The sequence below is a fragment of the Rhinolophus sinicus genome, chromosome 17 (genome assembly GCF_057876585.1).
Source record: "Rhinolophus sinicus isolate RSI-liver-muscle chromosome 17, RSI-T2T, whole genome shotgun sequence".
Classification (NCBI taxonomy): Eukaryota; Metazoa; Chordata; class Mammalia; order Chiroptera; family Rhinolophidae; genus Rhinolophus; species Rhinolophus sinicus.
Window position 1 is genome coordinate 11623679 of NC_142517.1, and position 18346 is coordinate 11642024.

An 18346-nucleotide genomic window follows, 5' to 3' on the forward strand; every position below is an offset into this window, starting at 1 on the left:
ACTGGCATCCTTGTGGTTGAGAGCCCACTGGCCCATGTGGGAATCGAACCAGCAGCCTCCGGAGTTAGTAGCATGGAGCTCTAACCGCCTGAGCCACTGGGCCGGCCCCATAGATTTTGGAAATAGCCTTTGGCTTGCTTACTTAGGAAGATTGTTTCCCTTTATGTCCCACCAGGAGGTGGTCTGGGAGGCATTGTAGTGGAGAGAACTTGAGTTCTGGAGCCAGTGAGACCTGGGTTCAAACCCCAGCTCTGCCTATACCAGCTTTATGACATCAGGAAAAGACTTTCCCTACGGCCTTTTCCTCTTCATTTGTAAAATTGAATGGGTTCAGTTCAGTAGAAACACTGGGATGTGATGAGCATTTGCTTTCAAGTATCGTTCGTGAAAAAAATAGATTTACAAAATGATGAGTATTCCTAAGTTATTTGTAATGAAATCGTAATTAGACTCTTCTTTGTAATTTTCAGCTGTACAAAGAAATTGAAATTTGTCCAAAAGTCACTCAGAACATCCAGATTGAGAAGTCAGACACAGCCAGTGAGAATTATGGTACGTTTATTTTTCTTTGATCTTTGGTGTTTTTTCAAGTTCAAGCAATCCCTTTGTAAACATGTATTTATTTACAATTCAATAAAATGCCTTTGGGGCCAATTTAGAACAGAGAGCACATCTGGCTTCTGTGCTGTGTACTGTGCAAAACAGCCAAACTAGGAAAGAAAAGAGGTATCTACCTCGGGTATGACAAGGACTTCAACTTTAAATTTCATAACTTGAATCATTGGGGTTTTACCGTCATAAAAAGGAAATGGATATATTGGGAGTAGATTATTTTATTTTATGATATACCCTAGTAATGAAGAAATTAGCCTTTCCTATTCCTCTCCCTAAAACACATGCATTATTCTCCCTTCCCCTCACAGATAATGTTAAAGGAACTTATTTTGGTGCTGTGTTGGGGGTCCCCAAGACCACCCTTACGTTCATGGACTCTCCAACAGGACCCCCAGGGCTCAGTATATGGCGTTTTCATGACTATGATTTATTACCGTGAAACTGTACAAAGCATCCATAAAGGGGAAAGGCACGTGGGGCAAAGTCTAAGGAAACCAGGCGCGAGCTTCCAGAGGTCCTTCCTCCAGTCACATGGGACGTCCTTAATTCCCCCAGAAACCAGCTGTGACAGTGTGTGTGATATGTTGTCTACCAGAGAAACTCATTAAAGACTCGGTGCCCAGGTTTTTTATTTGGAGGCTGGTCACGTAGGCACCCTCTGCCTACCATATACCAAAATTCCAGACTCCCTGGAAGGAGGCAGGTGTTCAACGTAAACCACACTGTCGGAACAAACAGTTTAGGCACAGTAAGCCATATTAGGGTGTTGAGAATTCTCCCCAGATGCCAGCCAGGGGCTACATTTGTGAGCAGGCCTTTCAAAGAATAGCAGTCAGTCCTGCTGTGTTAAGGCTTTTTACTACACAGTTGTCTACATTCTAGCATAAATATATAATCCTTTCTATATGGTTAAGACAAGTAACCATGTAGCTTAGCATACATTTGTGCCTCGGTATCCATGAGGGATTGGTTCCGGGACCCCAAGGACACCAAAGTCTGAGGATGCACAAGTCCCTTGCATAAAATGGCGTCGTGTTTACGTTATCACCTCGCACATCCTCCCGTACACTATAAATCATGTCTGGATTACTTGTAATACCTAATACAATGTAAGTGCTGTGAAAATAGCTGTTATACTATATTGTTTAGGGATCAACTTTCTGGAAATTTTTCTATTTAAATATTTTTGCTCTGCAGTTGGTTGAATCCATGGATATAGAACCCAAGGATAGAAGGCCAGCTGTGCACTATACAACTTGAATAGTTACAGAGATGGGGCTTGAGTAAAATACATGGGGAAATTCATACTATTGTGTCAGGACTGAAGAGGTTAACTGCGCTAATGACAGTTACCAGAGCTTGGTGGCCCAGAACAATGAAATGCATTCCTCACGTTCACACCATGCATTCTTCCTGGGTTGGCTGGGGCTCTTTCTTTATATTGCCCTCACTCCAGGACCCAGTCTGCAGCAGCTGCCACCTGCGATGATGTTGTCTGTGTCTTGGCAGAGGAGAAAGAGAAGGTGGTGACTCAGCCACAATTCATTTGTCAAAGCAGGTCACATGGCCACATCTATCTACGGGGGTGGGGACAGAGAGGTGTAGTCCTACTAAGTGCTGGAAAGAGAACTGGTGAAAAGATATAAAGGCTACTGCACATGCTCACTTACAGTTTCTCTCTGAATTAAATTATTAAGCTTTTTAGCATTTGAAAATCTTCAAACCCTATACTGAGCAGCAGGATTCTAGATTTCTGCTGCAGCTTCTCCCCAAGGCAATCTTCACCCCAGAATGCTCATTACAGTGTTTTGGTCTAATGAAGAGAACCAAATTTTGAATCCCTGGCCACTTACATTACACCTTCACGCTGGTTACTTCTTGACCTTAAAACTTTAGAGGATGTTTTTGATGGCAAAGGATAATTGTGTCAATAAAAGGCTTATTATGCAGGCAAAGCGTGACCTTGGGTAATTAAAGTCGTGATCAGTAGCAGTGCTATAAATATGTGTGTGGGTCCTCCAAAGTAACATGGCCATGACGGTTACTCTTTTTAGTTTACTTCACTTCTGTTGAGGAAGGGTAAACCGTAACAAGAAGCAAGGGAGGCCTGAATTCCAAAGCTCTTGGAATCTAATTCTGAGATTGACTGGATTTTGATCTCAGAAACTAGGCATAAACCACTACACTTTCTACACTGTTTTATTAAAGTGACTGAGGTGCTCATGGAACCCAATGTAAATGTGAATGTGCTCACTTACATTTCCACACTCAAAGTGGTATAGGGCCTCAGGCATCAAGCCAGAAAGTATTGTCAGGAGTGCTTCTGTACCTGCCTGACAAAGAAGCAGAGTTTTTGTGCTTTTGTAATTCCCAGTGTGTCGTGGACCACTCTGCGTTTGTAAGCCACACAACCTCACGCGTGGAGGTTGCACAGTGTCACACTGTGAGGTTCTTAGTGCTCAGTCTCCATTTCTGTCCTTACATGACTGTCAGTAGCGAACTGTTTGTGTTGGTTCCTGGACTCCCCTTTGGAGAGCCTGCTATGGCATGGCTGATAACCTCTGCTAAACCGTTCCTTCTCACTGCCCAGTTCATGATGGCATAAAATGTTCCAACAGAATATTGACTGAGAAAGTTAAAGCGCCCCCCAATCCTAAGAGACCTGGTTGCCTCTGACCTCAAAACTATCAGGGATTCTAAATTCAGCTCATCTGTCTCTAACATTAGCACCTATCTATGTGTGGCTTTCCGCTATGTATTGAGTTCAGGATATGTAAAAGTTCCTAGCACACACCAACGCACAAAAATCTAACTACAAACCCAATGCGGCCGTCTATTTTCGAACACTGTAGGGAGGAAAATATGACTTAATAATCCAACAGATTGAACAAATGGAAAGATTTAACACTTGTTTAATTTTTCTATCTCAGCCTACATAGGTCGCTCTCTGACCTTGTTGTTGAAATTAATTCACATAGTTACGTGGTAGACTAAGCCTGATCCCCTAGGCTGCCTTGGAGTGAAAGAATGCAGCATTTCAGTAACTGAGCATTCCTATTTCTCTGGGGACTTCTTATACTGTTGTGTTTTTGGTCATTTGTTCCATTTGTGTCATAGGTATCAGCACTTCTCTCATTTTCTGAGTTTCAGTGTTTCCTGGGGTCTGGTTTTGAGTACTTCTCTGTTGTTTATTGTGTTGTCATGACTTTTCTTTGGCCATGAGTTTCTGTGTGAGTGATCTCTGTTCAACACACAAGTCTGTCTTAGTTTCTTCACTTAGTTTTATCACTTCCTTCATTGTCAAGATCATTATTCGAGTTGCCACTTGTGCTTGCTGGCTTTGTACCTACAAGCTTTCTGATAGAGTGAATACCATCAGATATGGGATAACTCCCTCTGCCCCCTGTCGGCAGTCATTTCGGGTGTTTGCTGGGCATTAGAATGCTGCTATCCTATTTAAAAGAAAAAAATTCAGTCTTTGCTGATTCACTGTTAAAATCAGTGTGCTCTTCATTCACCTGAAACTAATCCAGCTGTAGGATGTTTACTGTTTTCTTTATATGTGTTAATGTAGGAGATGGTTATAATCCCCCTCTCCCTCCAGTATGTGAGGTACTGGCATCTTGACATGGAGGCTGCCCCTTGGGACCCTGAGACCCCACAGATGTGTATGATGCACAGCCGAGTGTGGGCAGGACTGTCTTTCTGAATTGAGGGGAGCTCCGTTTGCCTGAGCCCTAAATGGGTGTCCTCCAGTGGGAAGTCCAGTGCAGACCTAAAGTGCCATGTCCATTTGTAAACTGTTGGCTTCCATTTGAGTGAGCTTCCGAAAGGATTATTGTCATCATCCTTTCTTCATTCCTCTTTCCTCATCATGGAGATTTCCCCACCAACCTGAGAAGTCTGATCTGTTTCTCAGATCCATATGTGGCACTCAGTTACCCAGTGCAAATTTCATAGTCGCTTAACAGTCTTCAGGCTGGATGGGTAGCCTGCCCTCCTCTCTCCCCCACCCGTCATTACCTTTTGATTATTAAAACGGAAGACCAAGAAAATAGGGAATGGAGCAAATGTTACCTCAGCCATCTTCATTGACTTTGTCTTAAGGTGACTTGCAGCAAACTGTCAACATTCACCTCTCCTGGCATCTTCCACTCACGCAGCTGGTCCCCTGGCACCCTATCAGTGTGCAACTTTTATCTGTAATAGAAAACAAATTTTTGATTTCAGAACTTTATAGAATGGTAGCATTTTAGAAAGGAAATACCTGTATTTTAATGAATTCTATCCACTTTCCCTTGATTTAGTGTCTACTCTATAGCCCTTGATTTTGTATCTATTCTAACAGATAACATTTTAACTAATCCTCTACCAAAATACAGATGAATACACCTATGTTTAGTCTAATGTCACTTAAATGGCTCATGTATAAAATTATTTTTCTTTGAGCAAGGGCTTCTTGAAATGTAATCTGAAAGTTACCAATTGCTGTAAGAATGGAATTCAAAATAAGAAAATAAAATTACGATCTTGGAAAGTCCTCAGGGGGTGGTGGCCTTGTGTTGTTCTCCATCTGAGGGAGTTATGGTTCTGTAGTGGGCGATGACAGTTGGCAGTTTTGCCGACATGTGGGCATGTATTTCCTGGTCCCGTGAACTAAACAAAAAACACATGTTCATTATGACATGACCTGAAAAGTCTCAATTACTCCCTAGTCTCCAGTTCCATAATTACTTATTCTGTTTGATTGTTATTTGCTTGTTGTTGTTTTTTTTAAACCACTGTTTATTCTTGTGCCTTCAGCCTTAAGACAGGTATCTATATTACAGGATTATTTTTCTCCCAGAACTGAAATTATATTACATTTTTACAATTGCATTCATTCCCATTGCCTTTTTAGGAATATCTACCAAAATATGTTATCCTTAGGGAAAGTAGGTATTGGTTGTGGACATTCCATTTAATTGATCAGAAGAGTTTTACATGAGACTTTCTATAAATATCAGTGACCAGAGCTTGTAGCCATAGGGCTGGGAGCACCCACGATCCCCAAACCACTTAAAACAGTGGGGCCTTGTTCTGCTCTTTTTCTGAAAATGTGGCAAAGCCAGAGATTAATTAGCTGGTGGGCTTTGAGCTCTGGAAATCTGGACAGATATAAGATAATCTTCTGATCAGACATTAGTAGAATGTGAAATCAACCAGTTTCAATATAAGATGGGATTTGTAAAGTAAGTTGCTACTGAACCCTGTGTGCAGAATTTTATTAAATTAAAGCGGTAGCCATTTAGCAATACACATGGATGAACACACAGCATATAGCTGTTCAGTTGTAACATATCCTGGGACAGAGATTTGCTGAAAACAGTCAAGGGGACCCAGATGAGATAAGCTGATCATTCTGTTTTGTGCTGTGGAGGAGACTATGAAAAAGACAGAACTAGCCAGCCAGGCAAAACAAAATAACTTCTTCCATTTGAGCTGATAGGTAGGTAGCATGAAGGTTGATGTGCCTGGTGATATTAATTTTTACAAGTAGTGACTTCTTTTAGAGTGATCTAAAAATACATGTTTCTGCTTTGTAAAACGGTATAAACAAAGGAAAAGCTGTTGCTCCAAACTACAAAACACTGAACATACCTAGTTCACAGCAGGTACTTCCTGTTGTTTGCTAAACACTCCAGAAGGTGTGAGTCCTGCCACTCTGTCTCTGTGTTTCCTAGGGTTTTCAGTTTCTTCTGTGGAAGAAGATGGGGTTCGAAGGCTCTACGTGAATAGTGTGAAGGAAACTGGCTTAGCTTCCAAAAAAGGTAAGTCACTGAATATTCTGTCTGCCTGTCTTTCTTAAATTCCCTTCTGGGTTTCTCTAGTTGGTGGATGAGAAAGATATGCCCAAAGGGTTCATCTGTACAGAATACTGGAATGGTGTTTCATTGAGAACCCCTCCAGCGAATATGGATATTATTCCATAAACTCAGGTGTGTAAGAAATGTCGTATTCTTGGATTTTAAATCTGATTCTGAGCCTATTTCCATGAGGATGGTGGGGAATTCCATGCCAATTTTAAGTGAACATCCCTACTGTCTAGCATGGATGGAGGTCCCAGGAGGTCCTCCTGGAACAGAGCTTTTGGGAAGACCCCTCTGCGCTTTGGTCCACACGGGTCAAAGCTGACATTGGCCATTGCCTGAGCCTGCAAAGCTCCTTCAAAGCAGATGTTCTGTTGCTGCCATTCATGGAGGAATCTTTGCAGAAGTTGACAACCTAGGGGTTCAGGATCCAGCCTTCTTGCCCCTTTGCAGGGAGCTCTTCTCTGCTACACTCTGCCTGTATCCCTACAAGGGCTCATAGTGCAGCCTAGGATATTTGTGGAACCCCAACTCTCCATCCTCCTTCTACTCTGAGACAATCTTTTCAACCTAGGTTTTTTACTTCCTATACTGATTTCCTATGGCTAGAGTAACAAATTATCACAAACTAAGTGATTAAAACAACAGAAAATTATTCTCTTACAGTTTGGGATGCCAAAAGTTCAAAATCAAGGTATTGGCAAGGTTGTTTCCTTCTGCAGCCTTTGAGGGAAAAATCTGTCCAATGCCTTTTCCCAGCTTCTGGCGGCTGCTAGCAATCCTTGGCATTCCTTGGCTCACAGCTGTATCAGTCTTCATTTCTGCCTCTGTCGTCACATGGCCTCCCTTCCTGAGTGTCTTCTGTGTGTTTACACAGCCTTTTTATAAGAACACCAGTCATTGCATTTAGAGCCCCTCCTTATCTAGTATGACTTCATCCTAACTAATTATATCTGCAAAGATCTTGTTTCCAAATAAGACCACATTCTGACATACTAGGTTGGGGACACCACTGAACCCACCATACTCACCATAAACAAATTGGGCAGGAAGTTAGCGCTTAAAACCCGCCTTCATTTCATCCTTCGTGGTATGGAAATTTTAGTTTCATTCAGGCAGTGGCAAAATAATATCTGTTGAATGTAAGAGACCAACACGTCTGGGTAGTGCTGAGATTTAAGACCTCTGTCTGTTCTGTTGGAGAGCTGCTGGATGGATGGAGCAACTGGGAAAATGATGGCATGCCAGCCTTTTCCACCTCCTTCCATGTTCTGCTACAGCTTAGTTCTGGGTGTTCATGGCTTGCAAGCCACCGGTGTGTGTTATTTTGCCCTGTGCTGTAAGCATTGGAGAAATACAACCTGCAAACTTGGCTATGACAGAAGTGGTAGACGGGTGACAAAGAGGAAATTAAGTCAAAGTAATTTAGATACACTGCTAACTGTCATGGAAAAGTGTTTTCCTTCATTTTCCTTCCATACTTTCTAGGCCGCTGGCAGCCTGGAGGCCAGAGTTCGATTCATTCACCAAGTTGCGTCTCAGTGAAGAGCAGAAGCAACAGGGTTTATTCCCCTTCAAACCCAAAGACTGATTTTGATCTCTTTCAGCACTGTGAGTGTGCTGGTTGGCATGGTACGGGGGTGGGGAAAGACTCTGCCCTGCTTTCAGTCACATCCTGTTTTAGTTCTTGGAATCAAAGAACACTGGCGTCAGATAAAAACAAACGGTCGTCTGCTCCAACCCCCTTGCTTCACGTAGTGCTGTTCTCTACAGATGGAAGTGATGTCCATTTGTCCACCTGGGCTGCAAACACTATCCTCATACCAGGCGTGTAGAGGGCAGTGTCAAGAAAGCTGTTTGGGGTAGTTGATGTCAAATCCAGCCTCGATATGAAGATCTCCCAACACTCCAGAGCTCACTCTGGGCCACACAGCCTCTTTGTGGATGTCACTGATTACAAAACATGCCCCCCTCAGCTTTCATTCCCTGTTTCGCCTCCCCCTTTATAGCCGGCCTTTGCTCTCCATCATGGTCCAACGGCTAAGTCTTGTCTTTTCCACATTCACTACCTCCAGCTCCTTCAACCATTTAGTAAAATGTAGAATACAACTCTGGTCATTGCCCTCTGGACACAGTCCAGGGGCCAGGGTTCCTCCTAAGACAACCAGATTGTGGTGAAAATGGGGGCCGTTTAGTGGAGATCAGCCTTATTGGACCTGAGTATTCAGTTTACACGAATTCAGCCTGTGTTTGGTTCGTATTTACTTATTTTTGTGAGCCATCTTGAGCTTCTGGCTTGTAGTAGGCTGATGGTTAGTCTCCATATTTCTCCTCCTTCCTGTGCCCTACTCTAGGTTGGGTCTCACATTGGCTATGCTTGTAGAAATGACGTTTTACACTTATCTTTGTTCACCTTGGTAATGTTTGTCTTGGTCCCTCATTCTGCTTTTGGAATTAGCTGAAGTTGGGGTCTGGTATCTTCTCTGCTGTCATCTAAGTGGTTTTCTGATGGCTACACAGGACAGAGCCCAGTGGAGAAAGCCGTGTGCCCTATTTCTCTAGGCAGCTTAGACACTTCACAGCTTTTACCATGGCCAGGTGGAGAGGAGTTCTGAGCAGGCTGCAGTTTTCTGTTAGAAGTGTTTTCTTCTTCCTTCTACTAAATATTAATAATGAGAGTTAGTGCGTATTGACTACCTTCAATGTGCCAAGTGCTGTGCTAAGAGTTTTACAGGGGTTATTTCATCTCATTTAACCCAGTATCCCTCTTACATACGAGGAAACTGAGGCTGGGAGAGATTCAATAACATGCTCACAGTCACCGCTCTGTTACTCGCGACGTTGTGACAGAAGGACCCCCACAAAGCACGTCGTCGCTCACTACTGCTGCTCCCCTCCTTTCCCTTATTAATACTGAGGGTAACTCACTCAGGTGGCCCCCCTGTATTAGTTTCCTAGGGTTGCCATAAAACAACTGTCACAAACAGCGTGACTTAAAACAGCAGAAACTTGTTCTCTCACAGTTCGGGAACCAGAAGTCTGAAATCAAGGTGTCCACGGGGCTGTCCAGCCTTCGAAAGCTCTAGGGGAGACTCCATCCTGCCTCTTCCAGCTTCTGGCGGCTCCAGGCATCCTTGGCTTGTGTCCGCTTCCTTCTTTGTGTAGCCTTCTCCTCTTCTTTCTGTGTCTCTTAACAGGACACATCAATATTGGAAGGCTTAGGACCCATCAGATAATCCAGCATAATCTTATCTCAAGATCTTTGACTTAATTACAACTGTGAAGGTCCTGTTTCCTTATCAGGTCACATTCACAGGTTCTGGGACACAGACATACATACCTTGTTGGGGCCCCTGTGTAACCCCACCATTCCTGCCCCACCAGTTATAGTAAACCTGGAACTTCTTTAAAAAAAAATTGTAGATGTTTTCAGTTTTGAAGTCTTTTGTTTGTTGTTGTTTCTCCTTATATTACCTCCTCTAATATCTAACCAAGAGGAGTGTTGCCAAGAGAAGACTTAAAAAAGAAAAAACACACTACTTTTCACGTGTAGAAGTTTTATATTTTCAGTTCAAATGCTGTGATGCCCAAATCTGTCACCTAAATATGGAATGGTTGGCGTCCCAGAAGTCCACCCCCAATACAGAGGAAAACATTTTCATTTCTCTTCCACTGCCTCTCCACCCATGTTTCTTGGAGTATTTTGTGATGGAAAATCAACTTCAAGTATTTTGGAAGGCTGAGTAAAGATGGCCAAAGGGTGTGACTCACTGAAGTTGGGAAGTGAGACTTCTCTGTAGAGTCATTTTTCTGCAGAATCAGAGGTGGGGCTTATGGATGCCGGAGGGGCTGGGGGCTTCTCATTTCTGCAATTTATCATTTCTCTTTGCCATTTACTCACTTCCTTTTCCAAGTTTGTTTTTCAACATCAGTCTATAAAATAAGAATCAGGCTCCGTTCTTTTTAGCTGAAAGGATACTTTATTTCACGTTCTTCCCTAACCTCCCCCTTTCTCATATTACTGAAATAGTCTTATTAGGTTGGTGCAAAAGTAATTGCAGTTTTTACAATTATTTTTAACCTTTCAACTGCAATTATTTTTGCGCCAACCTAATAATACCAGTTGAACTGCCCCGGGGTCAGTCACTGGGCTTGTTCACGACTGGTCCTTTGGGTTCCAAACTTTGGCACCTTCCCTAACCTGCTTTGCAAAAGTAACAGAACCTTTGGGAACTTTCCAAAAGAGATTCACCCATGGTCTCGATACAGTTTTTTTTTTTTTAAGGCAAAAAATGATCACGTTTGGGTCTGTGAACTGTTGTCTGTAAATGTGTTTTGAAGTAAGATGACATTCTGTAGTCATAGCCAGAGGAAGCTCATTGCATTTTGGTTCCATAGAAATGATCGAAGATGTTAGCTGACTGTGCCACACATGTACACTGCAGCAGGAGCATGTACAAAACATGTTAGTCACAGTAATCAGAGAGCATTTCTTTTTTCCCCTCAAAATTGTAGGGCAATAGCCAGAATTAGCATTTATGAGGAGAAATTGGCAGGTGCTTGGAGCACATAGGTTCAAGAAGGAATAAATTTGTTTAGTCAGTGTATTCAGAACAGGATAGGCATGCTCCAGCATCTGAGTCTAGAACCTTCTGGAACCGAGGTGCACATGATCACCGGGGGACCACTTGTGAGCACTACCAGTCTGTGTGCAGCAGCACCTGGGCCTGTAACACGAGCACTCGGTGTGCCCTTTACAGCACAGCTTCTAAGGTGCTGTGATCTGATTCGATGCTGCTGCTGCTTTGTGTGCATGTGAAATTAAACATTTTCCATCTCGCGTTGGCAGGCCTGAAAGCGGGAGATGAGATTCTCGAGATCAATAATCATTCTGCCGGTACCCTGAACTCATCGATGCTCAAAGATTTCCTCACACAGCCGTCCCTGGGCCTCCTGGTGAGGACCTACCCTGAGCTGGAGGGAGGAGCGGAGCTGCTGGAGAGCCCGCCCCACCGAGTGGACGGCCCTGTGGACCTCGGCGAGAGCCCCCTCACCTTCCTCACCAGCAACCCAGGTATGGCTGTGCGCAGAGCTGAACGCGTGTCTGAGCTCAGGTTGGCCGAGGCCCTGGGAAGCTGACCAAGTAGCTTGCATGTTTCGGTGGATTGGGTCTGGGAGGTCGTAGAAAATATGTGAGTCAGAGGAGCTGATGACTGAACGTGGGCTTCCTGTTGAAATGTCAAAGGGGCAGGGAACTTCTTGTTCTTGGAGAATAACTGTTTTGCTACAAAATCTACCCGTCACACACAGAAAGCTTCACCATGCTGTTGCTGCTGTCATTTTGGAGAAAGACAAATGGGCAGAGGCCGCCATCTTTTGGCTGTGGCTAGAGATAGGGAGACATGGAAGTGCCAGGAGTCACGGAAGGTGCTGGGGTTCTGAGTCCTACCCTTGCCTTCCATGTTGTTGTCCCCCGTACGACCCAGCCCTGCTTTCCTTTCTGTGTGACGGGGACATGAGGTCTTGTTTGGTCCACTTCTCTCTTGGGGTCTTCCAATTTGGAGTCTGAGCATGAGCCCACCTTAACCCCCACCCTGCCCCATCTGCTTTTCTTCGGGCTGACACCTTTCCTCCCTTTCCCTCTGGCAACCTCACTCTCCTGTACAAGCAGCAGCTTGAACGCTCCCCGCCCCGGGAAGCCTTGGACCCCACAGCAATGGCTCCCTCCTCTGGCTCCCCAGGACCCTGCAAAGGCATCTTTCACATGGGCCCTGATCTGTCACACTATTCTTCCTTGCTTGTGTGTCTCTTACTCCTCAGTTCACTTCCGGCTAATGTCTTCTTCAGTTTGCTGCACAACCGCCCACCCTTGTTCAGCGAGAGTCATGAGCCATCCAGTGAGCAGCGTGTTGCTGTCACCTATTTCTCCATGACCGGTTCTAGAGTTGGGGTTCACTTAGTAAGTGGGGGTTATGCATTTATGTTCTTTTAAAAACTGAGGTTAAAGATAGAAAGTCTTTCATTTTGAAATGGAGGCGTAGGTACTTTGAATAGCCTTGCCCTGCCACTGTCATTTTTTCAAACTCCCTGTTAAAGCTTGGCTTGATAAAAAAAGATCACGAGCAGAAGCCTTGTAACAGTTCATTCTTTTGTTCAGTGGATCTCTGGAAGAATTTGACAAGATGAAGCTTCAGAAAATCAATTGCACTCATTACTTTTGACTTCCTTGACTCATTATGTTGTTGTGGTACCCACACCCCAATCAAATTTTTAGAAAATGACTCCGGGGAGCTACTGTATGTACCCTCAATGATAGGAAATGGAAACCGCGAAGCCTGTTCTTTTGTGTGACCACAAGATGGCAGCCTTGATCCCATGAAACAGTTCACAGCGGGTTGTTTCTGTAAAGACGGAATGAGGCACATTGTGTTAGATTTGGTTTCTCCAAGGATTTTATCAGGTCTGGATGTACATACTACAAATCTTAGTGCGTTTTCAACTTTCTTTGGATTTTTATTTTTCTGTCTGAGTCCTTCCCATGGGTTATGGATATAAAGCAGAGGTTGGCAAGTCCAGCCTCTGGCCTGTTTTTATAAATCAACTTTTATTGGAACACAGTCATGCCTATTCATTAATGTCTCGTCTGTGGCCACTTTCCCATTGCTACAATGGTAGAGTTGCAGTAGTTGTGACAGGGACTTAATGGTCTGCAAAGCTGAAAATATTTACCATCTGGTCCTTTACAGATAAAGCTTGCTGACCCTAATGTAAAGTGTGGCTGAAACTGCTAGCAATTTGTTTCTTTCAAGATAGTCTTTGTTTCGGTGTATTTCTTTCTTTGAAAAAAATTGTGTGTGTGTGTGTGTGTGTGTGTGTGTGTGTGTACATTTTGGAAATTTTGAAAATTAAAAAAAATGTATTTATATATAGGTATCTGTTTTAGAAATATTGTAGTGTGTGTGTGTATATATATATATGTAGAGAGAGAGAGAGAGAGAGAGAGAGAGAGAGAGTTGCTATCCTATCTTTTATATGATGGAGTTTTAAAATTAACAGCTGACCTTTGTATCCTACCTTATGTTATCTCCTTCAGACAGACGCCTTTGAAGGCTGAGTGCTAAATCCCCTGAACCTAACATTATTTAAAACACATTAAAACTTCCATTTTGAAGTCATCCTTAGAAGATTTTATTCATTGCTTTGTTTTTTTTGAAGTGAATGATCATAACTTGGAACTGACAGTTGTTAAGTATTTACTGTGTGCCAGACACTGAGCTAGATTCTGAAAGTTATAATGATAACTATGACATGATTATGCCCTCAAATTTGCATTTGAGTGTAGTTCTTTGTTTTTTAACTACTTCGTCTTTTAATATTTTGCAATGATCAAAAATCTTTCAGAACAAAGTCTGTTCAGTCAAGTTAGGTAATCAGACTGGTTCAAGAACAAAGCATGAAAGTAAGGTCCCAGTGTTGGTTTTCTTGTAAGGTTTCTAAGTTGGCTTCAATGTTAGTAAATTCCAGAAGAATTCTCAAATGCTCAGAGGCAGCCCGATTAGACTGGCTGGAGAGCAGCAGGCACTCAGGCCCCATCTGGGTCCTGGACTGTCTGCTTTCTGCTTGCTGCCACTTCCTAGTCCCCATTTAATGGTCAAAGATAAAAGGGGAGGCAAGTAAACAGGATAAAATAACTAAAATAACCTGAAAGATTGCTCCATAATGAGACAGCGATAAAGCAGGATCCACAGACAGCTGCCGTTAAAATAGAAAAGAAAACAACTAAGAACATGTGTACAATGGGTAAGCTGGACTACAGCCTTCATCTAAATTTAGAAGGAACTAAAAATAAGAAGCATGCTGAGTGGCAGGTTTGAGGTTTGATGCAGGGACCACCTTAAGATGGTCCTAGGGGATGTTTGGCATCCTTGGTAGAGAGCCTTGCAGTATGTCAGGGACACGGGGGTGCACGTGGGCCCTGGCTGCTGCCCGGCTGAGGGAAGCTGGCCCTGCGGCTGCCCCATCTTCCGAGCCCAAGTGTGCATGCTCGGCCCATCCTGCACTGAGAGCTGTGATTGAAATACCTTGTTTCCCCGAAAATAAGACCTAGCTGGACCATCAGCTCTAATGCGTCTTTTGGAGCAAAAATTAGTATAAGACTCGGTCTTATTTTACTATAATATAACACTGGGTATAATATAATATAATTTAATTTAATTTAATTTAATTTAATTTAATACCGGGTCTTATATAATATAATATAATTATATCATCTCATATCATATCATATCATATCATATCATATCATATCATATCACACCGGTTCTTATAGTATTAATTTTTGCTCCCAAAGACGCATTAGAGCTGATGGTCCAGGTAGGTCTTATTTTTGGGGAAACACGGTACGTGATTAGCTCTCAGGGCTGGATTATTTCTGAGCTTCTTTCTCACGCAGAGGTGCGTTTTCTCTATGCAGTGGCATCACAGCCTAGGAGCTAAGAGTGGGTTCTGGAACCAGGTTCCTTGGTAATGAGTTCCGTTTCTGTTTATTAGCTTCATGACTTTGAATAGGCCGTGCCTAATCTCTCTGAGCCCTGGTGTCCTCATACATAACGTGGGGATAATTGCACACTTTGATGTCACTAGGTTGTTGTGAGGAGTGATTGAGTTATAAAAGTAGCAGAGTGTTTTGAATAGGTCCTAGAAAGGGTTCAGTAAATGTTATGGATCCAGAGCACCATCTCTTATTGGGGACGGGAAGAGTAACCAGAGGCTGCCGGTTTTTTATCTCACTGCTCTCTACTCCACCTCAATCTGCAACAACAATCGTCTGATAACTAAGTTTATGAATTATACTCAAAGCATTTTCCTTTCCCAGGTGGAAAGAAGTGAATTCTGCAGCATCTAGAAGGCTGAGACACCCGGGCCCCTTTTCAGAGATCCTCATTCGCTTGGTCTGGGGTGGGGCCTGGGTGTGCATTTGTTTGGTGGTTGCTTAAAACTCCTCTGGTGATTCTAACGTGAAGCTAAGATGGGGGCCATGACCTTATGTCACCAGCTATTCTTGGTTATTGATTCTCATTTTCTGTCCTGGTGGAATAAAATGTTTGGCACGTTATGGTCACATGTAAACCATCTACAGTGGTATTTGTGGATAACATTTTGTGGTCTGCTTCCTTGAGATTTCTGTAATGACACTGTTAGGTGATCTGCAGTGCACTCTTCGTCTTCCTATCCCTTGATATAGGAAAGAAGCACCATTAATGGGTTGTCATGTTGGCTTAGACAGCCAGGGACTGGATAAGGAGATTCCATCCTAAGTATTCTCTCTCTAAGGCACAGTTTCCCATTCTCGGTCACTTGTCATCCACACGTCCTTGTTGAAATTTTACTGGGGCTAAAAGTTGAAAACTGGGGCTGCTTTCATCTCTCCCCCTGCCCCAGCATTTGTTCAGGTGCATCCTGGTTAAAAAAAAAAAAAAGAAAAAAAAAAAATTGGGGGGAAGGATGTCAAGACAAAAGGATAGTCCCTTCAATGGCTGTTATTATAGAGAACCTTGGCCTGAAGGGGAAGCTGGAGTAGGAAGTTGTGAAACTGTGTGTGTGAGGTTTCCAAAAAGCCTCTCTAATGTGCCTGTGTGATTTATTTTGAACACTGATCTCACCTGGCACTGTTAACATTTTGGGCCCGATAGATAATTCTTTGTTGTGGGGGTGCTGTCCTGTGCATTGATGTTTAGCGGGATTCCTACACACCACTGCAAGGTAGTGGTAGCCCCCTCCCCCAATTTGTGTCAATCAGAATTATCTTCGGACATTACCAGGTGTGCCCTGAGTGGCAAAATCTCCTCCAGTTGAGATGCACTGACCTGGTTTATTAGCAGGTGTACCTCCATCAGCCAGTTAGGGAAATATTACAGTGAACTTCAGTACATGAAAGCAAATCTAGGTCTAAAATAAGTTTTATAAAACATTTATTGAGAGAATTCCAACACAAATACTCTTTTCTGGCTTTTTTTTTTTTTTTTTTTTTTTGAGACAAGGGAAGAGCTAAGAACAATGTGATGCTTATTCTGAATGTTGGCTTTTTCCCCCAAATGTGAGTAAAAATGTCCTAGTTTAACGTATTTATCACTTGAAATGAACCCTTGAAACAAAGATATTTCAATCAGTAATTATGCAAACCCCCCAAATTTTATGCAAGTTATCAGAATCGTGGCTAAGGCGGCATCCGTGATGGCTTTCCAGCGCTTCAACGTCTGTTTGCCTCTCGTTTTAGGTTTTGTCATCAAGCTCACATCCATTTTCCCTTTGTGGTGAATTCAGCTCTACTTTATCTTCCCTGGACTTCTGCTTGACCAGTTGGAGCAAAGCAGGGGCCCTCATTTAGCTCAGTGACTAGTCCACAGTATAACAATAAAAGTGCCAGAGCTCAGAGAGCTGAGTAGCTTCTTATTTGAAAGCTGGTCGTTCTGGGAGTTGAGCTGAGGAGAGCCAAGCATCTCTGGTCGACACCGACCCTTGTGTGTTAAAGCCAATTAGGGCCGACATTGGGTTTGCAGAATCAGCCCACTTGGCATAGCTGGGGCACGTCTGTCTGATGCTACGTGGAAGATGGCAGCCTGGAGTGAGTGCACAGATTCCTCCTGCAGGAAGCAGATTAAGCAGTTTTTACCGTAACAGCAGAGCTTCTGTGTTAGCCGTGAGCGTTGAAGACACCTTGGTCAGAGTGGGGAATCGTTAAGCACCCAGCACGGACATCTACCTATTTGATTTGTGGCACAGAGCGTGTTTCTCTCCCTCCGGCACCCGTGAAGTGTATGTAAGGTTCTATTTTGGGCTGATGTGCCACACACATTGTCTGCAGCTCGATTTTGAAGACAGGAGACCATCAGGCAGCAGGGAGGGGGAGTGGAGAAAGGGGAACTGCACAGATTTCTCTTCCCACAAACAAATATGGTTCAGTTCTTCAGAGTCTTTGAGGTTTCACAGATACCAGTAGCACACATCTTCTATTTGTTTGTCGATAAAATTCAGAGTGTGGGCTTTATAAACTGTGAGCGCTGTTTATTGTCACACAGCACGTGGTCTGCCTCGCTTGGCCCTGCTGGGGAGATCCCAACGCCTGTCTTGATTTCCAGCTGGGTTGGTTTGACTGATGACACCCATCAAATCCTGTGTGTGTATGTGGGGGGCAGGGAGGGGGGAAAGTTGTTTCAGAGATCAAGAGCCTCCATTTTTATATTTTTAAAGAACATTAAGGGACCTTACATTATTCGACTTTCATGACAAGCTGACAGGATCAGTAAGGCCTACATCTACAGTTCTTATGGATTTGAAATTTCACTCTGTAGGGAAACAGACACTGAGATTATGTGAAGTTTGGCTTGAAAGAAGTTATTGTTTGTTTACCAAGTTAAAGTTGCAGTGTTGGATTTCCCTTTTTATTGTAGTTTATATTTTGCTTTCCCAGTCGTTTTGTTTGTTTGTTTGTTTGTTTGTTTTTCTGTATAATTGCTTTGGTTTTATTTCTTACATTTGTTGGGGTGGGGCCAGGTGTTTATGTTGATCTTATACATTATGAGTATTTCTGTGGATTCTTATCTGACAGTAAAATGACTGAAAAGCAGTATATGACCACAGCCTAATGATTGATTCCAGCTAAGTGTCTTTATTGTTAGTCTAACCTTTTCTTGTCCCCTTCCCCTCAATTTGTTTTTCCTTGAAGACATTTGAACTCAGGTATTAATAAGTGTCTTTAAAAAAAAAATCAATGTCATAATTGGTTCGTCTTTGGAAATGTTTGAAGAATCTGCTTTCTTTAACATGTGTTGTTAATATAACTCATAAGGCAAAGACATTTTCCTTCCTCCTTTAAATTTAAG

At 43.0% G+C, this 18346-nt stretch overlaps 1 protein-coding gene and 1 long non-coding RNA gene across 9 annotated transcripts in view; one reads left to right on the forward strand and one right to left on the reverse strand.

The window, feature by feature from the left end:
- Positions 1-18346, forward strand: part of TIAM1 (TIAM Rac1 associated GEF 1) — a 362433-nt gene that overhangs the window by 292871 nt on the left and 51216 nt on the right. For all 7 annotated transcript variants that reach the window (XM_074326168.2, XM_074326172.2, XM_019730167.3 and 4 more), the window contains 3 exons: positions 471-552; positions 6339-6425; positions 11314-11538. In XM_074326168.2, coding sequence (XP_074182269.1) covers positions 471-552; positions 6339-6425; positions 11314-11538 — 394 coding nt within the window. The remainder of the gene's footprint in view (positions 1-470; positions 553-6338; positions 6426-11313; positions 11539-18346) is intronic.
- LOC148754734 (uncharacterized) lies at positions 1898-6382 on the reverse strand. 2 transcript variants are annotated; one of them, XR_016019729.1, is made up of 4 exons: positions 6256-6382; positions 5142-5271; positions 4693-4815; positions 1898-2116 (listed from the first exon to the last, which is right to left on the reverse strand). It is a non-coding gene; the product is annotated as an uncharacterized LOC148754734 (long non-coding RNA). The 2 variants fall into 2 exon arrangements; XR_016019728.1 differs by lacking the exon at positions 1898-2116 and having other exon boundaries at positions 4504-4815.